Source organism: Volvox carteri (assembly GCF_000143455.1).
Source record: "Volvox carteri f. nagariensis unplaced genomic scaffold VOLCAscaffold_11, whole genome shotgun sequence".
NCBI lineage: Eukaryota > Viridiplantae > Chlorophyta > Chlorophyceae > Chlamydomonadales > Volvocaceae > Volvox > Volvox carteri.
The window spans coordinates 1,696,129-1,718,800 of record NW_003307554.1 but is presented as its reverse complement, the minus strand read 5'-3'; the positions used below and the strand labels follow the sequence as shown (position 1 = coordinate 1,718,800).

The 22,672-nt window shown below is 58.2% G+C and overlaps 5 protein-coding genes across 5 annotated transcripts; 3 read left to right on the top strand and 2 right to left on the bottom strand.

The window, feature by feature from the left end:
* Positions 1-2,714: 2,714 nt before the first annotated feature.
* VOLCADRAFT_58539 (uncharacterized protein) lies at positions 2,715-2,960 on the top strand (the record flags this gene model as incomplete). Its single annotated transcript, XM_002948827.1, has 1 exon — positions 2,715-2,960. A coding segment is annotated over one exon (246 nt), but the record flags the coding sequence as incomplete, so codon positions are not given.
* Positions 2,961-4,916: 1,956 nt separating this feature from the next.
* On the bottom strand, positions 4,917-7,895 carry VOLCADRAFT_116963 (uncharacterized protein; the record flags this gene model as incomplete). The annotated part of the gene is made up of 7 exons (XM_002948691.1): positions 4,917-4,919; positions 5,674-5,879; positions 6,248-6,380; positions 6,465-6,618; positions 6,879-6,997; positions 7,285-7,413; positions 7,695-7,895. The coding sequence occupies 7 exons, from the start codon at positions 7,893-7,895 to the stop codon at positions 4,917-4,919; spliced, it is 945 nt and encodes a 314-aa protein (XP_002948737.1).
* Positions 7,896-8,353: 458 nt separating this feature from the next.
* VOLCADRAFT_116960 (uncharacterized protein) lies at positions 8,354-10,249 on the top strand (the record flags this gene model as incomplete). The annotated part of the gene is made up of 5 exons (XM_002948826.1): positions 8,354-8,377; positions 8,640-8,697; positions 8,938-9,122; positions 9,472-9,634; positions 10,011-10,249. 5 exons carry the CDS (start codon positions 8,354-8,356, stop codon positions 10,247-10,249), a joined length of 669 nt encoding a protein of 222 aa, XP_002948872.1.
* Positions 10,250-11,417: 1,168 nt separating this feature from the next.
* On the bottom strand, positions 11,418-15,125 carry VOLCADRAFT_89179 (uncharacterized protein; the record flags this gene model as incomplete). The annotated part of the gene is made up of 5 exons (XM_002948690.1): positions 11,418-11,650; positions 11,859-12,100; positions 12,323-13,268; positions 13,628-14,648; positions 15,123-15,125. The coding sequence occupies 5 exons, from the start codon at positions 15,123-15,125 to the stop codon at positions 11,418-11,420; spliced, it is 2,445 nt and encodes an 814-aa protein (XP_002948736.1).
* A 961-nt stretch (positions 15,126-16,086) lies between these two features.
* Positions 16,087-22,526, top strand: VOLCADRAFT_89178 (uncharacterized protein; the record flags this gene model as incomplete). Its single annotated transcript, XM_002948825.1, has 3 exons — positions 16,087-16,600; positions 16,932-16,970; positions 17,443-22,526. 3 exons carry the CDS (start codon positions 16,087-16,089, stop codon positions 22,524-22,526), a joined length of 5,637 nt encoding a protein of 1,878 aa, XP_002948871.1.
* Between the last annotated feature and the right edge of the window lie 146 nt (positions 22,527-22,672).

Here is a 22,672-nt window from a genome sequence, read left to right as displayed (position 1 = left end):
CGTTTCACGGACATCTCATACATGTCTTACTTCCCAGTTCGACTGGCAATGGGCTGGGTTCGTGCACCACCACGAGGCTAGATGTTCATCCGTTCTTGTTGAGATGGAGGCGGCGCGCAATGCACTGTCTATGGATTTGCATTGGCACTTTAGCAAGTATATACACCAGATTCATACACCACTCTAACGCCGCCGGCAGCCGCACCCGGCCATCGCAGCTATCTATGATAATGAGCGTTTAGTCCAAGCACGACACGGTTCCTGAACTTACAGCCCAGTGCCGTACAGCCTCCCCTGCGGAATACTGCGGAGTAACTGGCTGCACCGGGGCCGCGCATTTTTCAGCTCGGAGAAGCTGACCACCCAAGCTTATATCCGGGCCCCATGGTGCTGTGTCATGACCCTGATCCATGTCGTACGGCCGCTGTGACCTGTGTGGACCTGTTGTTTACTATGATACGGAACAGATATTTGGAATGATCGTTTCACTTCATAGGATTCCCAGTCAGCTAAGTTTCTGTAACCCTGAGTTGCCAGCTCTCGTGTTTTGTAGTTTTTTTGTATCGAATGCCTCTCGTGATATAAACCGACTCAGGTTATGCGCCACATCATTATGCGTCTTTACTTTATTATATGCCTTGCAACTTATCTATCATAACTAACCAATTATTTTCCATACTTGCTTCAGACGTTCGGTGCAAAGCTTCTTTCCGTCTCGGTGAATTATTGCAAATACGGTTTCAGCGTGTTGTGAGTAAGACATTTACCTGCGATGGATGAACAACGGAAATCGATTGCTGCGCTCCTAGAAAAAAAAGCGACATTTAACCAGGGACTCAAGGAGCTCGCAGCAGCTATCGAGTCTACGTCTCCTAACAACGATGAAAAGGTTACTGTTCTTCTAGAGCTGCTGCCGAGGACGATGGTCCTGCTTCGTACACGTTACACCAACCCAACACAGTGGAAGTCTGCAGCGGAGACCCTCCGTGTCTGCGAGCGACGCTGCGTGCGCGTGGATCAGCAAGCTCGCATTAAACAGTGTCTTGGGGAGGTGGAAAAGTTTCTCACAGAGCACGACGTAGAGCTCCCGGCAGCTGCCGTTGCGGCCTCGGTGGAAGCTGCCGCAGCGGCAGCGCTGGCAGACGTGCCAATGGAGGACCTGCTTCTTGGTTTAGGTCAATCACAAAGGGTACGGCCGTCAGTGCGTGTTCGCCTGCTTGCCACCTTCAGTATTGTATGGCCTCTCGCAGCTGTCACCGACTGGCTTAGCTCGCCGGCTCGCTCTGCCGAGCAAGGAACGCTGGCAACACAACTCCTTGCAACGGATGCGATTACTCCAACCGTTGACGTAGCAGCGTTCTTGTTGATAACATTTGGGTGGAGCAGTCCTGATTTCTTGCCTGTTACATGCAGCCACGGCACAGTTTCAAACAGAGTATGCCTGGTCTGTCCCGCCTGGTCTGTCCCGCCTGGTCTGTCCCGTCTGGTCTGTCCCGCCTGGTCTGTCCCGCCTGGTCTGTCCTGCAGGGCATCGAGGCGCATTATGACGACACGGGACCAATACTGGACGACCAAGCCCGGCGTCAGAGGATCGAAGGTGGCAATGGCGCCAGCACCTCGGCTCCCGCAGCGGCTGACGCGGCAAGTTTGCAACAAACCAACGATGCTAGCAGTGAGGGGAGTGCTGAACCTGGACGTGACACGAGTCGAATGCAGCAGCGAGCAAACCTGCAGGCGGCAATTTTGGAGGGCATCCAGGTGCGCGGAGTTCTGTTGGCGCCAAGAGGGAGAGGCCGCGCCTCTGCTGCCCGCTCTTCCCTTCTCTTATGCACCGTTTTCCTAGCTGAACTCCCGAGAAATGGCCCGGACGCGGAATTCTATCTCAGCTTGAAAATCTACACAAACAATACCTTGTGCCACTCCTTACACTATCGATGCGACATGCCCGCCGAGCGTGTGACACGGAACCGTGGTCTTGCTTGAGCTTAGGGCCTCACTGCCACATGCCAGCTTTCCCAACGATGCCGGTCATACGTGGGTCATCAAACCTCACCCTTGACAGCCCTCGTGATGCGACCACAGAGAACGTGGAAAAACGTTTTTCCACCGAATTCAACACTGTTCATGGGCTTCGGCTCCTTTTTTTGGTGGCTGTCACCCACACAGGCCGTGTACAGGGGCATGTCAGCCATCGCAAGGGGAACTGAGGTCATAGAGCGGGAGCTGGACGCCGTGCTGGAGGCGCTCCAGGCCCGCGCTGGGCAGCAGCAGCCCTCCCGCCCACCTGCGTCACGTAAGGCGGTGGCAGCGCTGCCACGCATCATCGTTGACGAGGTTGTACTGGAGGAGCAGATTGGGCGGTGAGTCTCTTGAGGCAGCCGGACTTGTGACGGCACGGGTAATATGAGGGTTGATAGTGGTGACAGCGGTGCAGGGCGTAGATGTATCCAGTTGCCTCGCATGCGCGCTCCATGTGGTCCCCGGTTTTGCCTGGGCTGTTTTTTTCCTTCTTTACCCTCCGCCATTCCTGCTGGCTGGACTGGCAATCTTGAAGGGCTGCAGCTCTGTAAATCTACGTAGCTCAACCCCTACTGCTTGGACCCTGCATGTGTCTGCATTCCTGACAACACAGTTCTCCTTTACCTGCCTTGGTGTGTTCCGTCTGATTGAGCGACCTGCTTGCCCGGCCCTGGCTGTTGTGCAGGGATGCGGTGTGTCCGGTCTGCACGGAGGTGCTGCAAGTGGGCGACGAGGTGCAGCTGTTGCCCTGCAAGCACAGCTACCATGCGACTTGCTTGGCGCCTTGGCTGGAGCAGAACAACTCGTGCCCCATCTGCCGCCAGGAGCTGCCCACGGACGACCCGCACTATGAGGCACGCAAGGAGCGGGAGGCGGCGGAGGCCAGGGAGAGGGCGGGGGCGGCTAATGCTCTGTCGCACAACGAGTTTGCGTATATCTGATGCATGAGGACGAGGGTTTATTGCAGGGAAGGAAGGAAAGGAAGGGGAAAGAGAGAAAGTTGGCTGCCTGATGGTGTCATCCTGTTGTCTTCCGCTCTGATGCAAGCAGAGCGGTGGTGGGCTGGCTGGACCCATCCTGGCTGTCTACCGCCCCCTGCGGCTTTGTGCGGTGTTGGCATAGTGTGTAGTCGGAATTGCGGGGTACGATTTGGTCTTTGTCCTGGGCTTGAGGTTAGAGGTGCAAGAGTGGAGGATGCTATGTCGGTACAGGTTTAGGTGTAGGTCGCTGGGGTGTGCCATGCCTCTGTGCTGCGTCACTAGGTGCTCCAAAAGCTTAGGATGCAGGTGTCCCCGGTGGTGATACGCTACCACCTTTACGAAAGAGTCACGGCGCTTTCGGGTTTGCAGTCCTCCAACCCCATGAATTGCAAGCTGTGGGAAGGCTTCCGTGCAGGGAGCTGCTACCGTGTTCACGATTCTCGTAGAGTGCAGGATGCCCTGTAACCCTTCCCTTTGACGTGTCCTACCCCAGCATACACCAGCTAACGGGTGCACGGTACTTATAATCGGCGGCTGTCGTATTGCATGCATCACATCATACACCAAGGATGTGATGGTGTCATACAGTCGTACTATTGTCCATCCAGCTAATGCCCCAGCCTCCCTGAGCATGTGCGTAGTCTGCTGGCGGGAATTCGATGACTGCAGCAATGTGCCTGTTGATTTGGGCTGCGGTCACTTTGGTTGCCAGAGCTGCCGCGCAGCAATTAGCAGCTGTCCTGTATGCCATGCGGCAATAGTGGCGACTCCAAACAGCAAGAATGATAAGGCTCGCAAGGTGGAAGGTGGGTTGCTATGCTGTCTGGGCTTTTAACGTGCAACCATGTTTTTGGCGGTCTCTGAATATAATACAGAAGTTGATGGATAGCCTCCATCCTAATGGAAATTGGCTTGCATGCATATCGGAATCTCTTAACTGGAAACAGAGGACTAGGTGTAAGCTTACACCGATAGGGGGCCCCCATGCAGGCACCGAATCATGGCACATTCCTCGTCGATGATACCGCATCGAGGATGAGCTGCTGGGGGATCTGCTTGATGACGATCACATTATACCGACCTTGTTCGGTTCTGCAGACATGGCGTCATCCCCACGCATGCACATGCTTGCGCGGCCCCCTAGCAGTGCGGCGGGCTCTGTAACTGGCCGATCTCAGCACTGCGTTGCCCTCAGCGCAAGGCATGTCGCTCGTGGGAGCCTGGTCGCGGGCCGCACCATGCTCGGCTTGGCAGTCGTGCCTGCAGCGCGGGTTAGCCTTTTCATCAGGAGGTCTCTCATTTCCGCTACATGTCTAGCGGCCGCATCGACCAGGCATGTCTGGGTTTAGCGTGCTTTGCTGGTGCTTTTGCCCGTACTTGCTGCAGATGTAGCTTTCGAAACATGTGTGATCTCTTTTGTCGCTTTATGTAGGTAGGTGTAAGTGTAGGCGCTGGCATTGCTCTTTGAGTGAGAGTCCCTTAGTTTACCTGCATTGTTATCAGGACGACGGGGGCTTGGAATTGGGTGAGGTACACGAGGCGGACTGCTGCTAGCCTCAATAATGTTTTTGCGTACCATGGCGAGGTAGTCCCGTTCGGGTCCGTCCTTCATGCTGTGCGATTGGGTAGCACTCGAGGAGCGCAATTGGGGTTGATTGGCTGTGCCCATCTGCTGCCGTTGGTGTGCATGGTAATTCGGATTTTTGGCTTGCGTAGGTCGGAGTGAAGTGGCGTCGGTTCCTGGCAGTCCATGGCGTCTGCACCTGCGCGTAAACTTTCGTAGTTGCTTGAGTAGAACCCAGCGGGGCTATTAAATGAGCTGTGTAGCCTGTGGTATAATCATGTGTGTATACGATTGTGTGGACTGGTGGTGGGCGAACCCATTGTTTTCGTGCCTGTATTGTTATTTAATAGGGTTTACTGCATGCGTGTGCGAGTGCCGCATGTGTGCGTGCGTATTGCAGGATCGTCACGCTTTTTTCTTCTGAGGTAATGAAGCCTGAAGGCGCTTGCTTTCATTCCACGGTTTTGCTAAAAGTGAAGAGGTATTGAGGGCTCAGGGCCACCTCAGAAGTTCCGAAGACGGTGCATCGTCTTTGGAAGCTGGCATTTGGTGCAACGCCTCAACATCCATCCAGTTTCGCGCTAGGTGTAATTGCATTGGAATAGGTGTCATGGCGGATGAAGACAGAAGATAATGATGTTTATGGGGTCTGCTAGAGCCAAGGGCAGAATGCCTAGCCTCGGTCGGCTCTGCGGTATTCGGCTATGGTGGGCTTGATAGAATGCAGATCGGGGTGTAACACACACACATACACACACACATACACACAATACATTCCAAACGCCATATGCTCGCACAGCGTCTGCACGAGCACTCCGTCCCACCTGAACACTCACCGCCTCTATCTCACGCAGGTATGCAATGGCACGTGACAAGTCACAGTGTACCGTGGGCCCTCAAAACTGGCCAGCGGCTTGTTATCGAAATCAAAAGCTCCTTCCCATGCCAAGACAACATCACCTGCTAGCCGGGTTCACTGCTATCCGTCCCATCGCCCACCAATGCATTCCACACGAACACACCGTCGCTTGTCCGGCTGCCTCCCTTCACGCCCGTGACCACATCCCGCACGCCAGGCTCCATGCCACCTTCCTTGCCCCGTCCACCCACCGCTGCTGACTGACCGAGGGCAACGGAGCACCGATGTCGCAATGGTGGAAGCTCCTTGCACATGAGCACGTGCGCTAGTGGCCCCGGGAGTAGCCGCAGTCCGCCTTCTTCGACGCGCCGGTAGCCCATGCTCTGGTACAGCGCTTCCGCCCCGAAGTTATTCTGCTTGACGTGCAACCACAGGGAGGAGTGTCCCCACAGCCGCGCTGCAAAGGACACGCGTAACATGGGACCAAGGGAAACCGCCAAGTAAAGATTAGCGGCAGGGACAGGACGGGGCAGGATGTCGGAACCGAGGAAAGCAACAATTTCGCGGTGGCAAACCCATATCATGAAAGCCATATTTATGCTTCCCTACCCTAGCTCAACCTTCTAACCCTCTTACGTTGCTGTCATTGCCCGGCAACCCTAAGGTCACTAATCGCCATCAAGGACAACTCAAGCCCCTAAAACTCCTGTCGCCGGTCCGCAGCTTGCGTGCGGGGCCGCCCAGGTTGGACATCACCGTGTGTGTGTAACCGGCCGCCGCCACCCGCAGCTGCAGCTTTTCGCGTCCCATTCACTGCTCACCCACCTACGCGCTCGCATTGCTGCAGCAGCCGCCTGGCCAGGCCCCGGCGGCGGTGTGACGGCAGGACCGACATATTGGAGACATACAGGCGGAAGGGCTTGCTGCTAGGAAATGGCGGCGGCAGCAGAGCCTCTGGCTGCATCAGTGACAGCGTCGCGCCCGCCACCACGCCCCCGCCGCCGCCGCCGCCATTGCTGCCACTGCTCGCCGCACCGCTCACCACCTCCACCGCCACGCCGCCGCCACAGGTAGTCCCCCTCGTCGCTGCTGTCGAAGCCATCACCATCGACGCCGTGGGTGATGGTTGAGGGTTCCTTTCAACTGCAACGAGTATCAGGAACTGCCGGCTGCGTCGCCATCGCTGGACCATACGACTGCGGGCATGAAGAACCACAAAAATAAAAGCAGTCTTCCGGGAGGTCCACAACGGACAACATTGGTGTTCCTGGCAGGTCTGAGCCAGCAGCGAGCCAGGTGTCATGGGGCCAACCGACATATGGTCCGCAACTCGCTGCAGATGCGGTGCCACAGATACTGTATGGCGGGTGCCGATGCCAGAAGCCCATTAACCCTGGCGTGGCTAACTTCCCGTGTGCGGTCAGTCAATGCATCCTAAGACTCGCGAGTTACTCACGCGTCTTGCGGCGAAAGCTGCGTTACGAACCGCGCGGGCTCCCCTCGAAGCGCCGCCAGCTCCGCTCTCAATTGCTGCATGTATTGCCGCAGCCGGAACTCCCGATGCTCGCGTTGAGCCTGCGGGCGGCACGCGCGGAGCCGCGCAGTGGAGCAGACGGATAAGGTAGGTAAAGCGGAATTCAAGCACAGCTGCTGCTTCTGAAGCGCACGGCGCCCGCGCCGAGGACCGCCGTGCAACTCAAGGGATGTCTGGAAATTCTTAGCACCATGCCTAACCTAGATTGAAGTGGGGTGCGTGATCTATGAGCTAGGCCAGCTCGCTGGCCGCTTTGATGACGTATTTTTTCCGCGGGGACATGTAGTTTCTTGCAGCACAGGTTAGTGCAACACAGCACAGCGCGCACCTGCGCTTTGGCTTCCAATGCGTTCACCAGCTTGGCCTGCATGTCCTCCTCGATTACGGCAGCGTATCGCTCCTCTAACCGGTGCAGTGCCTCGACGTCCAGTTCCGGGAAGTTACCCCGTCCGAATGACTAGGGGGAAGTTGGTAGAGTGGTTGCACGTCATGCCAGGCAGGGGTGATACTGACGGGTATGGATGTCTCGCTGGATCGCGGCTTTGCAGGCCACAATGTGACCGGCCTAATGTTATCGCAATTTCCATCGCTTTTCCTATTGTGTGCATGCATGGGAGCATACAGCTATGCGTGCCTATCGTTCGGCAGTCGACACTCGGCCTGTGTGCGCGCAGAAGTAACCCTCATGGGCAATGGGAGCATGCTTGGGACGGGAGAAAATGTAACCATGTTGCCTACCTCCCCGCAGACGGCGGCTATACTGCGAGAGTCTGCTTGCGTGGCCCGTCGGATAATGTACTCTCGCGGCGCCGACGTGGATGGACCCGTATCCACCGCTGATGCAACAACTATGACGCTGTGTGTGCGTAAAGCTTGGCATTGCCGCGATGCTGACCTCGGCGCTGTACAGTGTCGGCCGAGTGACGCTTGTTGAAACATTCCGGAAGAGAGCAGCGTCAATGACGAATGGATTGATTACCCATGTTTATAAACAGTAGTTTAGTTGCTGCTGTGCATTGCATTACTAGAACAAACAAACTGTACCCGGTACGACAAATATTCAACGGCTTTGGATCGTTTGGCCTGGCGAGGTCACGAGCTTGATGTGCTCAGAATTACTCTCAGATGCATTTTCCGTGCGCTTATTTATAAGAAAACTACTTACCCATTTGCTTGCCTGGTTTCGGCGTATAAGGTAGCGGTGAGCGATGCGCACTCCTGTGACTACTTCTGGAGAGCATGGGAACTGCGAAACGTTGGAAGTTACGGCGAGGGGCCCAAGCCTCCAGGATGCCTTTACAGCGTTCGTTAAATCGAAGCAACAGGCGAGCTGTCCGATTAAATTCCCCATGTAAAGCTTCTCTTTAAATGAATACTGCACTATGTCCAGGAGTACAATGCCCGATAATAACGCGTGGGAGGTGTATCTTTTAACCCGGGTTGTTACGAGAATTGGCAGGATCGTGCAGGGTCGTGCCACACAAAGTCAAGCCATCCTACTCATTTGCACAGAAATAATTATTACACTGCAATTCCTCATGGGCCCACCATGCGATGCGAGATTACGTTTTTCTTGTTGTCGGGAATGGCCAACCCCAGAAAAATGCAGCTCGTGTGGCGACTGGGGCGTCCCTATCTCGGCCGCAACCCTCCAAACCTTCCTCGCCGCCAACACTGGATCAGGAAGAACGGCGAGCACGGCTCCGGGCCTTGTTTGTGGAGACCGCTAAGGGTTTTATCGGTGAGTATGCTGGTTTGACCCATGCCAAGAGACTCTCCTGCGTAGCGAACGTAACCATGACGCTTGCGCTATGAACACGTGCCTTCGTTCTGAGGTCAATTCCACTGGTCGGCAGCTGTACCTGATATCCAAGAAACATGGCAGCACGCTGTCCTTTGGGTTGTGTGTATTGGCGTCTCCTGACCACCGCTCCGCCTCCCCCGCGGCTTTCCCTCAACTCCTACCCTTCCCACCTGTCAGGCGTGCCCTACGCTCGCAAGCATCACGACCAGCACCACTGCACCTGCGAGGGTTGCTCCACCTCCGGCCGCCAGCTCTACCACTCGCCCATGTTCCTCGACTGCTGCGGCCTGGTACGCCGGGTGGCGCGGGCGCTGCATCCCGAGCTGGGATTCCGGCTGGGGCCAGGTAACCAGGCCTATCAGGTGCGCTTGTGGGTGGGCGGAGACGCTGTGAGGCTCTGAGGCTCTCTGAGATGCCGAATGAATTAGGAATACAGCCAGGTCGATGCGGGAATGCAGTACACACCCGGTGGGTATAGGACTGAACTTTATTAAGCTTTGGACGCATGTTGGGTGTTGGGTACTTGTTGTTGGGCTTTTTGACCAGCGTCGGAGAGCCGGAGGTTCATAGTTCGGTCTGGAAGGTTTTGGTCTGGCCCTAGGACAGAATGCCATTACGTACGGGTATTGATGAGATGATGAACAGGTGCCGTCGGTCAGCCTGATGTGGGGTAAGCGCGAGGCCGTTCCGCCTTGTGGTGCCCTTCTGCAGTACGACACCCTTCCCATCCGCCTGGCAAACGCCGCGCAGCTTAAGCCAGGCGACCTGGTCTTTTACAGCGGCACGTACTACGACCCCGGATCACGGCGGCACGCATTCGACATGACACATGTGGAGATTTTTGTGGGCGGCCACAGCGGCGAAGCTACCATAGGTACGTTGCACGCTACATAGCTGGGCCCCGGTTACACGCGCAACATGTGGAACGCGACGGTGCAACCTGTTGTGGTTAATCGTCGTCTCCTTCAAAGTCCTCTAGCTTTCTCGATTGAAGCTCCGCCGCGGGGCCATGGGACGATGGATGTTGCCCTGTTGTGTAGGGCTCGTATCCCAAGAAAGGAGATCCGGGACAGACGGTTTTCCTCCGGCTTGTTCCTCTCTGCATCTCCCACGGAAGGGCGGGAGCCAATGCGATGGAAGTGGAAATAGGGTCCACAAGGCCATTGAGCTGGCACTTGCGGTTGTGTAGTTCTTGTTGCTACTGCTTGTTTGCCCACCTTTCTATGTTGCCTACCATTCGGCTGCTCCAGGATCCCGGGAACGTTATAAATGGGTTATGCAGTACGACAGCTATCGGTTCAAGTCCCAGCGATGGAAGCTCCATTCTTATCATTTTTGCAGCATTGACAGTTGGCTCGACGGTTTGTGTGTTCCCCAACACCCCGAGCTGTGGCGGCCGCGGCGGCGAAGCAAGCAACAACAGGATCAACAGGGCTCCGCAGAGGCACGAGAAAGGCGCGGGGGAAGTGCCGCTGGAGGACGATTATGAAAAATGAGACGTTGAGCTGAGCTGGCGCATGAGGGCTAGGGGTTAAATATCATCTATAGACATGGTGGCCACCTCGGGGAATAGCCTGCTGAAGCGCCGAGGTTGCTGATTTAGTGAGGGTACCGCTTATAAGCAAGTTCCCGAATGAGCATGCTCTTCCAAGATGTGTAAGCACCGTACATAGCAGCGATGACAGGTGTACAGCACGACACGCCATTCGGCCTGCCGGACTTTCATGCAGATCACTGCTGCTTTGGATACACCAAGTAGCTATGAATGACCTTTTGGTAGTCATTCGCTTAAAAATCACACACGCTAACCATACAGTGCACTTCACGTCGGTGCGACCACCCAGTCAAGCAGCACGGACTCCACTGCCACACCCACACGAACACCACAAGCGCCATCACCTATGCAGTACTAACCTGCATAGACATCTCCCATGCGCGCCATGCTACAGCCGGTGGCAACACCGCCGTGCTATTTCACTTCGCGCAAGATGCCTGACCGCATTACACCTGTTAAGTAAAAAGACTGCACAAACCCGGATACTCCCTGCTAAAGAGTTGACCTACAGCAGTAGCAGGCCCACGGAAATTCCACCCTCCCTGTCCCCCAAGGCCTCTTGAGGAGCCTCATTTTACACGTGGCAGAGAACTACGGCGTCTCTGCCGCACCTAAACTCCATGACAACCAAAGCGAATGGGGGGGTTGTACTCCGGTGCCCGCGTAAAGGCTTCCTTCCCACTTGGCATTGCAGGTGTTGATACATACATCTCTGCACCATAGCCTTTAAGCCAGCCTGCACTTTTGGGCAATACACCAAAGGACCCTTTGTACGCCAATGTACGTTTCGACATCGCAACCTTTGAGAAGGTAGCACGTGGGCTGTGCGGTGCACCACGCCCCAGCCTCATTCCTCCGGTCCCGAACCCAGGCATACAGCATCGCAGGCCAGGAAAGGGAAAGCAGTCGTGCAAAGAACCCTTATCTCGTAACAGGTGGCTGAGGCAAGGCCGCGAAAGATCCTCCGTTCTGGCAGTAGCAAAAAGCATGGGTAGCAGCGGCTGCTCGTGATTTGTTTCGACATTTCGCAAGGCAAGTACACACGTGCCACAAGTATCTGGTAAACACGAAAACCAAAGCCGCCATATTCGTAGCACAGATATCATTTTTCGAAACGGCATCCCAGTGGCTGCTGCTGCTGCCCTCCAGCTGAGCCGTTGGCTCCGCTAGCGGCCCGCGGTGTGCCGCCGGAGGGGGGGCCCCCTCCGTGCACCGGCAGGTACCCATAGGCCTCTCCGTTCTGGTCAAGACCGCGTGAACGACTGCTGCCGCTGCCTGCAGCGTTGCCGCTGCCCAACGGAGCGCCGTCACATTCGGTGTCCCGATAAAGACCAGCTGCGGCGGCAAACAGTAGACAACGAGTCAAGAACGGCAAGCATCACATCTTACATGGCAACGGCAGCAACCAAGCTACTGAGACCTAGAAACCGCCGGGCCCGCACGGCCCATCAACAGCCGCCAGCATCCCCCCCAGATTTCCGCCGCCTTGCCCTGGAAGTCAGGCCCTGCCAAGCCCTCCTAAATCACGTTAGCACGTCCCCACCTGAGAGGGAGCTTGGGTCCATCCGCATTTTGCGCTGCGCATCACCAAAGCTAGCCAGCGGCCCACCCTGGCGAACCGCGCCACCTGAGCCAGTGGCTGGGTCCAGTCGGGCGCGACCCGCCGGCCGGGGCCCCTCTGCCACGTCTCCCATGCGCGCCTGCACCGCCAACTCGCTAAGGCCCAGGCCAGAGAGCAAGCGCCGCTCTGAGTCTGAGCCCTTCCAGCGCAGGGTCCGTGTGAACCTACAAGGCAGGGAGAGACATAGACCAAGGCTCCCGTCAATCCTTGGAAGGGCCCATTGCACAAGCGTGTTCACAGGAACAGGCAATCAATGTCGCAAATCTAGGTAAGAATCTACTTTTTCCGTATGGCGATCTAGACGGGCCCAGGACTAAACGTCCCGCATATCTGCGAGGCAAGGCTTTAGTGCACTACACTACACGAAGCCCGCGCATGGAGCTCACTTGACTGCAGGTACAAATCCGTTCCGGCCGGCGCTGCCGTCCTGTCCGCTGGCCGCCTCCGTAGGCGGCACAGCAGTCCCTAGCGATGGCAGCGGCACACCGTTGTGCGCAACGATGCTTCCATTAACACCGCTCGGCTCTGTCGCGTTGCCTTGCATGTGTCGCCGCAGCTGTGCCCAGGCCGCGGACACGGTCTGCTCGTCCGGGATATGCGGCATACCCACAACCGGCGTGGCCGGCGGCAGCAGCGGCTGCAGCGCGCGAGCGACAGCCTGACGAAGCTCCGACGGCGGCAGCTGCAGCAGACCGGCATCGGTGGCGGCGGCAGCCTCCGTCGTGGAAACGCTGCTGCCTGGCAAGGGGCCAACGGACTGAGTGGAATGATACGGATGGGCGCCAGACGTTGCCGTGGCTGCGGCGGCAAGGTCTCGAGGGCTGAAGGCTGCAGCCGCGCCACCAGATGCCGTACCAGCGCCGCTAGTGACGGCTGCCGCCGGCCCGCTATAACCAGCGGTACCCCCGCCGGCGGCCGCCGCAGCTCCGCTCCCGGACGGCCCTGCACCCGTTCCAGCCACAGCGCTCGCAGCCGCCGCCGCTGGTGCAGCGTTAAAGTTCCCGAAATCGTCCTCGTCGTCATCGGCCGTACTGCGGTGACTCGCAAAGCTGCCAAAATCATCGTCCGGGTGCACAGAGCCGGGACCGCTTACCGCGACAGCTGAGGGCGGCTGTGTGGACGGCGCAAAATCGGATGTTGACGTGATGTCGGAGGTGAAGTCTCCAAAATCGTCGTCGGCTCCTGCCGCTGCCGCATATGAGGAGGTAGCCATTTGCGACGGTGCACGCCAGACGCTGCTCCCCACGACCGAGTTGTAATCACCCAAGTCATCATCGCCACCGGCACGGCTGCCAACAGAGGCGATGGACGCAACAGACTTGCGACCGCCACCTGCCGGGATTGCGGATTGGCAAGACAGACAGGACACACGATGAACAGTTCACAAATGGATGTACTGCGTCCTAGGAGTTACTTCAAAAGCGAAAAAGATGATAAAAGATGGAGAAAAGATGTCGAGCATGAAGCGTGGACAGAGCAGTGACCACCGCGGACGGCACAGCGTGACGTCGCCTCGCGGCAGAGCCATGGCTATGCATGTGCCCAAATTCTTATTCGGTGACAATTAACAACTGTGACACGCGAGGCCATGTTTTTAAATGAAGTGGACTGCGAGAAGAGGACTTGCTACGTCCCTATCCTCAGATAGGAAACCCAGGACAGCCTATGCTCATTCACGCGCAGCGGCCTACCTCCGCGTGATGGTGCAACGCTTGGCGGCGGTGACTGATGGCTGAAGTCACTGAACTCGCCGGCCAGGCTGCCGAGCTCTGACACTGCGCCGCTGATAGAGGCCAATCCCCCAGCCAACCCGTGGTGACTAGCTGCTCCACCACCAACGCCCAGCATGTTGTGCAAAGGCCGGGCCAGGCCACCAAGATGTGCGTGGCGGTGCGCAGATGGCGATGACACACTCGACAAGCCGGTGCCCATGGCGCGTGCCGCTGTCACCGCGGGAGCGAATGCGGGCGGAGGTCCACCGAGGGCAGCAGCACCCAAGCCAGTGCCAGCGCCCCCGGGCAAGAAGTGCGAGGCGGAGGTGAAGTCAGCGAAGTCGCCAAAGGCGTCCTCCTCCTCAACCACCTCCCTGTCGGAGTCCACCATCCGTTCTTCACACTCGCTGCCCTGACTGCTGGGGCCCTCACTTACATTATCCGACGGGCCGCAATCCGCGGACTGCCTGGCATGGGCGGCTTCGCTGGGCAGGGACTGGGGCCCGTCGTTGTTTTTGGGCTTGGCCCCCTGGGATCCCTCATCAGTGTGCACTGGAGGCAGTTCTTTTTCCTGGGCTGCCGTGACCATGACCCCTCGTGACTGGCCGTCTGCGAGCAGCGTCTTTTCAGCCCGAATACCCTTACCGGCCTGTTGTTCCTTTTGCTGTTGATCGTTCCTGTAGGCGGTGCCGGAGGGTTCAATTGGTGCCGCCTGTGTCTGCTGCTGCTGCGGTGATCCATCTTCACTATTGCGCAATGCGACAGCGCCCGGCTGCCGTAATGACGCTGTGCCGGGCTGAGGTTCACTTAGTAGGTCGTCCGTGTGACCGCTGTGCTTCGCTGTGCTTAACAGGCTCCGTTTGCCCTGGGCATCCACTGTTGCGTCCGCCGGTAATGAATACTCAGGTTTGCAATCGACTACGGTAGGCACCTCGCTAATCTCGTCACCCAGCAAGTCCATGGCGCTGCCAGAGGCAACAGCTGCGACGGGTGACGTCGTCTGCGGCAAAGTCAAATCACCCAGCAGGTCGGCGCTGAATGAATGTCCGCGGCTATTTAATACTTCCTGGACTCTGGCTGCTGAGCCTGCTAGGAGAGCATTCCCACTTGACATTGTGAGCTAGTTAACTGTTGCAATGTCGTTTCTATCCTCACTTCTTGTGACTGGTTTCGTAGTTACTAAGTCTATACCTAAGCTCTCGTTCACAGACGTAATGGCAGTGACACCGCTTCCTGGCAAAACAGTGCCAAGAGAAACTGATTGGCTTTGGCGTGGTAATGACTACACCTTTCTCCAGGTACTATTCCGCAACCCCATACAGTGCATGGAAGAAGCTTGAAGAAATGAGAGCCATATGAAGTAGTTGCTGCTAAAGAGGACGCATGCGCTTTATCAAAGCATCCACAGAGACCATACCGAGGAACAATCTTGCATTCTCAGGAAACTAGGGTGTGGTACGAAGCCAAGCCGTACCATAATTTTGAAAGTCCCTCAAATTGCTCAAAAGTACTTAAGGTTTACGCGAAACACAACGCGGTGCTATATAGATATCAGTATAATATAATTCATGTCTGCAATCTACTAAAAATTTGGATCCGAAAGAGTTCGTCGACGCAGCTATCTACAGCTGGCAGATAATTCCCCGCGGCCCCTAATTCGTCTTGAAGCACACCATTATCGCCAAGATGAAATGGCGGAACGGTATGTCTGCCGGGGAAGGAACGCAAGCTGCAGTAGCAGTGTGTGAGGTATCTTTGCCCGTTGGATTAAACAGCTCAACATATCCATACGTGTGAAGTAGGCGAGCTTAGTATGAGAACTTGTGTGGAACTCCTGACTATTGCCTGCGCGTTCCAAATGATGTGCAGGGGGAATTTGACCCACAAACAACCTATTGCGGTTGACTCGCTTCAAGGTTTGGGGCCTAGCTTCTAGTGGTGACGGCGAAAGCTTTGGACGACAGTATTTGGGATTTGGGTGCTAGGGATTGAATATGCCGATCGGACTTCATTGCAACGCCAGTAGCGGACGTAACTCGCCAAGGCTTGGCGATGGGTCATTAGCTGAATCCAGGAGCCCAAAAGGCAATTCAACGTTGGTCCAGATGACGGTGCAGCCTGTACACGGATCGCCCCCTGTGCTTCCCTTGGGTTGCCCGCGGGTCTCCGAGGTCAGCTCATATTGCGATGACTGTCCGACTTCATGGGGCATGGCGTCGCAGTCATGCGCCGATGACCTCTGCAGCATTGGCCTGCTCAGCAATAGGACAAGCGTCGACGGGAGCAGCACAAGCGGCGGCGTAGGCTTCTCCTTCGGGGGCAGTTCGGTTCACGGTTTTGCATACTCACAGGGGGGTACCGGAGGCCATTCCCATGGGGGAAGCTGCTATAACAGTGAAGGTTGCTCTGGCGGAGGTCAGCCCACATCGAACGGGGGCATGTGCACCAAACGCCGCCTCCCTCCGAGTGCCACTGCCGTGCTTAAGCATGCTGGCCTTCCCCGTAAAATTAGTCTGGGAGCTGTTGCTGAGCAGCTGGACGACGTTGCGCCTGGCATGGACTGGGAAGACCTTCCCCCTACTCCAGGTCTTCCTCCTACCCCAGCCGACCCGAAGACGCCGCCATCAGTTTCCACAATCCTTACACCAGCATCTCCTTCCCTTGCGTACGCCGGCTCAGCGGGCAGTTTCCAGTCTCCGCTGTCACCGCTGTCTGCTCACGTCGCATCTCTACGGGAGTGTTGGAGCAAGAAGACCGTTGCCGGTCGTACGCAAGACCCTGTCGCTCTGCCAACGGTAGATGGCAGTGACTTTGAGCCAGGTGCTTCCGCGCTGGGAGAAGGGCTAAGTCCACAGCAGGAGCTGGAGCGTATAGGCCGCGTCGGTGCCATGGTAGCGCTATTTGACGATGCCACAAGGTTGTCTGACGGATCCAGCGTCAGCTTTTGCACAAGTATCTCGGTTGGAGCAACTGTGCCCCTTCCGCAGGATCACTCCCCTGCGCTGCACGGCAACACCCGCAAGCTTGCAAATGCTACGCATACGCACCCGCGGCTCGGCGGCTGCAGCAGCACGGCAGAGTCGAAAAGGGCGCTTATGTTTACGAAAGAGGGGCACGGCTGTGTGTCAGCTACTACGACAGCTTCTACAGCCGCAGCTGCAGATTGTGGCACGAGTGAAACGGACAACGGGGCTGCGCGGGCGCTGCCAGGTGTTCCCCCATTGGCTGACGGCGCTAAGAGTCCTGCGTGCACCGGCGCCGCCAAACGCACCACCTCCCACAGCTCCTTCCCAGTCTCCACTACAGCCCGACCACACACGCGGTCAGCCGGGTCGTATCAAAACACTGGCCAACAAGCGAAACGCAGCAGCGCCACTACCGCGATTTTGTCGCCGGCACTGGTCCGACCTCCCTTCAATCTGTATGGGAAGTCCTCCAGCAGGGTGACTTCTGTTTCCTCCGTGCTTTCCGGCTCGCATGGCGGGGCTGGCTTGGCATCTCGTGCCGATGCCGACTATACGGCAGGCAAGTAGAAACTGTAAACCCAGTGCCCTGTCAGTTACAATTGTTGCACAGCGTGTCGTGGCGTGCGGCACAATTAATTATGTGTTAGACTTATGTTAACTTTCACTACAGGTACCATTGGAGATATTTGGTTCCTTCGTTGACGTAGTCGCTGTCTTATCCACACGAACTTGTGTCCGCAGGTTCGTCTCATGCGGGAAGGAGACCTAGTACACGGTTGCCGCGCGTCGCGGGGCAACAATCTGCGCCGGCCGTCACCACGCCCACAGCAAGTACCCCTGCGTCGACAACGGGGGGAACCCCGCAATCTGGCCGGCGCCTCCATGTCCAACCGCCGACCACTGCAACCCGAGCCAACAACGCGTCCAGCATGGCGCCGTCTTCTGGCCCATACCGGCTGGGACCCAGCAGCAGCAACCGCAACAGCAAGTTTGTGTGCCAACCGACCAACATCTCTGCCGTCACGAGTCAGCACTCCCCGAGGGGCAAAAAGATAGTCAACTCATCCGCCTTGGCCCGCGCCGCCGCTGCAGCTTCCGGTGCTGCGGCCCCGTTTGGCAAAATGCGGGGCCAGCTTCGCCGCCCTGTCTGCCGCTACAGCATTGACTCGGTTTGCAGCGATATTATTCCAAGCACCCGCCCAATCAGCACTTCGCAACTCCTGAGGGAGCAGCCTGATACATCGCCGCCCCGCCGGTCTGAGCAACGCTCTCTCTTCAAGCAATTGCCGCGGACGCCAATAACACCGCCCGTCCTGTACAGCCCGGCCGACACACTGCCGCTTCTACGCAGCCCCTGTCTTCCCTCGCCTGGCGCCTTGTTCAGCCCGTTAAAGCCACTGCCTCAACCGCTGCCACTCTGTGGAATGGATGACGTAATGCCCATGGCATCCCCGATTCCGTCGGCTATCGACCGCTCACGCGCCAGCCTCGCCCCGGCCGACTCAGGGGTGGCGGTTCTCGGAGCCAGGGAGCGGCGGCGGCGGCTGCGGTTGGAGGAGAGCTTTCTGTCCCCTATGGCTGAGTCTTCGCAGCTTTTGAGCGCGGGAGCGATGCATGCGGGCGAAATACCCACCCGACGCCGCGCTCTGACGGCCGTTAAGTCGCAGCGTGGCATGGGCGGCGATGCTAGCGGCGCCAGTGACGCCGAGGACGAGTTCGGCCTGCCTGCCTGGGCGTGGCGCAGCGTGGCAGTGCTGATGTCCCAGAACACGGAGGCAAATGGCCAGCACGAACAACTGCCGCAGCCTGCATCGGAGGCAGGGAGGCAGTCCCAGCTGCAGGGCTACGCGCAGGATGACCCCTCCCTAGTGCCGCTGCGCCGCTTGTCAGGGACGCCCCATCGCTGGCGCGGCCAAAGTGCAGCTACACCAGCTGCGCAGCTCCTTCCAGCTGCCGCCGGCATGCGCCTTGCCGCTGCGACCGCCGTGCCCGGGGAGCCTTCCAATTGCCTACGCTATCAGTGCAGGCCCACCTCGCCTGGCGAGGACGTGGATGTAGATGAAGGTCATACCGCGGTGTTGCTGTCCCTCCATGCAGCACGTGGCCGATACAGCCCCAAAAGTACCATGACTTTCACTCCGGTAGCCAGTGATTACGCAGTTGGTGCTGCGGCATCGTCAGCCCATTCGTCGGACAGCGATGAGCCCTCAGCGCCTCTACCGGTGCACGACGGTGCGGGCGGCTGGGAGCAGGACGCCGGAATCCTTACGTCGCCTGGGGCGCGCTTATTACCCTTCAGTGGCACGCACATCGACGCCCTCGTGTTTGAGAGCCTGGGCATATCTTGCACGGAACATGGGTTGGCGGAACTGAAAATGAGGGAATCAGATGAGGGCGGTCACGCGGTCGCATTGGCCGCCCCGACACCTGCCACAGCGCAATACCAGCTGGCTGACAACATTGTAGCGCCACTCGTAGTCGAGGTGCCTGCCGGCCCAACGAAGGATTCATGCTCCGACTCAGCATCCAAAAGTAGCTTCGAACTCCATTGTCACCCTGGTCAGGACGCCGTAGCATCACCACGCCTGACTGCGGCGGGCGTTGTAATCAAGGATACCGGCGAGGCAGCGTGCCTGCTGGGAAGCATTGCCATGAAGGATGTGTGGCGCAACGAAGACACAAGCGCCCCAAAGATCGTTGAGCTGCCCCATGTTATCGCTGCGCTGGCGGCGGCCAAATCCGTCTTCAACAGTCCCAGAGCCAGCCGTGCCTTGTGCAACCCCCAAACATCGGTCGCTGCCATAGCGGACAAAGCTGCCTTGGGCCACACTTTGGGCGCGGCGGTGTGCGCAGCAGGTGCCATGGCGGTGGCGGCGACAGCGAAAACCCTTGCGCGCACGCCCCTGTTTGCAGTGGCCGGTGTAGCGGCGGCGGTTCTACTTGCTTCAAAGGCCCTCTTGCGCAGAGGACGCCGCCGGAAGGGCAGGCGATCTCTTGTTGCGGCGCAGCTTTCCGTAGGCGGACTGGGCAACTGTGGCTTGGGCGCAAGCATCGCCGTGGGTGCGTTGCCGCAGACCCTGCGACTGAGCTCATCCGCCAGTGCCACTGCTAGCTTGGAGGTCCAGTCAATGGGGCAATGTCCGGACTCGCCCGGCAGAAGCGGCGACCTCGTACTCCGTATTAGCAGGGATGGAAAGGATGCTGCTGACGGAAAGCGTGGTAGCCGCTCTGTAGCGAACAGTCATGTGGCCAGCCCGGCGGATGTTACAGTGGGGTTGCCTTCGCCGGATGCTAGCTCCCTCTTGGCGGCTGCGCGCCCAAGGACTGAGGAGAACAGGAGAGCCCTGCTTAGGATCGCTGCGGAAGCGGTTGACACATGCTCGATAGCCCTTTCTGCCATGCGTGTGGCTGGCTCGGACCGTGCTGCAATGCGCCGCCTTGCAAAGGCATGTGGCGTGTATGCTGGCATGCAGATGGCTGCGACGGGAAATGGGCAACCTGAGGTCGTCGACCCAACGTCCGCAGACTGGTCAGCAGTGCAGGAACTCGTCTGCCGGCGCCTTAGTCGGCCGCGGCGGCCTGCTGCACCGTGGCCAGCAACTCCTACCATTCCCGAGGCGTCTGAATGTGCAGCAGCAGCGGTGGTCCCTGCAGCGCAATGCCGTGTGGCGGGACAGCCAGCCCTGGCGCCTTGCTCAACAGCAGCCGTCGAAATGGGGCCGAGCCCTGTGGCAGGGGCCTCCTGCCTCTCAATCAGTGAGCATCATGCGTCGGTGACTGAGGCGGATGGCCAGCTGGGTCTCCATCCGGAGGCTGCGTCATCAGACTCTGTAATGGCGCTTTCTGATTGCTCTGTGCCGCAGCAGTGCCCAGAAGTTAACCCCTTGGGCGTTGTCTTTGGAGTGAAGTCGACCAGTCGCGCTGCCAGGGCCAGCGTTGAGGCAGCCTTATCGGCACAGGAGAAGCTCCTGATGCTGATGTCCAAAGCATCAGCAGACGCCGGAGCGTCGAGCGTCAAATTGCCCTCGGCTGTGCGCCATTGTGGCGCAGGGCTCGCAGCCGCCGCCGCTGAGGCCGCCGCCGTCGCCCTGGTCGCCGTCCGCAAGTCCATCAGCGGAGAGGGCGCACTTTCTAAGCTTGCAGATACACACTGCATTTTGTCTGGAGATACCTCCCTATCTGATTCTGGTTCCAGCTCTGCTACTGCTTCTTCAGCTGACAAGGCATGCGTGTTCGCGACGGAAAGCAGCTCGGCGCTTGAGGCGCTGGCGCAGCTTTGCCGCACTGGGCACGCTGCGTTCGCGCTCGCCGCGTCGACTTGCTCCTCTATATCGGCCCTCGCGGCCGCCGCTGAGACGGCGGCGTTAGAGGCACTGGCGATTCACCGCGAGGAGGCCCTTGCAATTTACGCGACGGCGCTGGCTGAGGAGTCTGAAATATCTGTGCACGCCTCGAGCGCTGAAGACATAGCATACCAGGAGCTATGGGAAGCGCGCCGTGCTCCCGAGCGTTTGGCCATTGAGATGGCAAGCGCCGCAGCGGCACAGCTTGCTGAGGCTGGTGAGGAGGACGCAATGAAGGTGCTTGGAGCGAGAAGGGAGCAGCAGCTGCAGGAGGTTGCGCAGGTCATCGCCAGCAATGTCACACTCGCGGCGCGCGTTGACTCGGCGTGTGCTCGCGCCATGCCTGCACATTGGTCGCAGCCGCAGCAGTTGCTAGGCTGCATCGCGTATGAGGAGGCGACGGGCGCAGACGTGCCCGTCTGCTGTCCAACTTACGAAGAGGCTGCGATGACAACATATGCCACCGACAGGCAGGAGCTCCTCTCGCGTGTTTCACTGGCAGCGGCCTGCCACGCAGCGGAGGAGGCGGAAGGCAGCGCGGCAGCGGCGGCAGCTGTGCAGGAGCTCCTCCGGGATCGGGCACTGAAGCTGCACGTGGTTTCTGAGGCGGCGGCCGCCGATAGCGCCGTGAGGGTCCTGGCGGAAACCCAAGAAGAAGCAGCACTGGCGAGGCTGGTTAGGGCACGCACCGTGCTTGTTGGCGTCTGTTTTGCGGTGGAAGCGATGGATGCAGCCACTGCTCTGCGAGCGTGCGTTGCAGAGTCGGCGGCACTCAAAGCTCTCTACCGCCGGCGCCTCCGCTGCAAAGCTGCCTACGCAGGTGTGGCTGCCGCCACTGCCGCTGCTGCCGCTGCGGCCATTGCTGCGGAAGAGGAGGCACTGGAGCAGTTTGCGTTCTGGCGTCAGCGCAGGCTAGCTGATGACAAGGATGCGGTGGTCCCAAGTGTCCAGTTGTCTGCGGGTGCTCCTGAAACGGGGAATAAGGTACACGATCAGCCTCAGACCCTGGTAACCCGGAACATTGTCAACGAGGCAACCAGCGCTGTGGTCGCGATGCAGGCAGCCTCAAGTGGGGAGGGCACGTGGTGGGCGCTGGCAGATGAGGGCGTGCAAGCAGGGGGGGTGGATGCAGCAGTTAGCACGTCAGACCTCGCGGACACCGTTGCGGCTGGACAGGCTTGGTGCATGCTGGGCTTCCTGCAGCTCCAGAAGCAGCAGCTGTCACTCTACGCAACGGCCCTTGGGACAACCATGGCGGCGATTGCAGCAGCCGCGTCGGCCAAGTCTTCCGAGTGTGTCGCGGAGGGATCCGGATGCGGCTTGGGTGGATCAGGTGTTAATGGTGCCGGGGGAAAGGTTGTCCGCATGCAGGGTAGTGGTGAGAATAGGCCAGTGTGCCGGCCATTCCCGGTACGATGCTTTCCGCTGCATTCGCTTGGCGGAGATGGTGTTGAGGAAGCTGAGGAAGCAGCTGATGTAGTGTCACGTGTGACCTCCTTTCCGGTGCGGTTTAGCGACGACGAGAGCACCGATGAAGAGCTGTCAGAAGAGAGCGATGTTTACATGTGAGCCAACGCGCCAGGGGGAACTTGGACATCCTCAGAAGTAGGGTACATTGCAGGCAAGGTGAATTTGGATGAGCAACCCCATTGGAAAGTTGTTTTTGATCGCACTTGTCAAGCTGCATTACTAGTATATAATTATAAAACATGAAT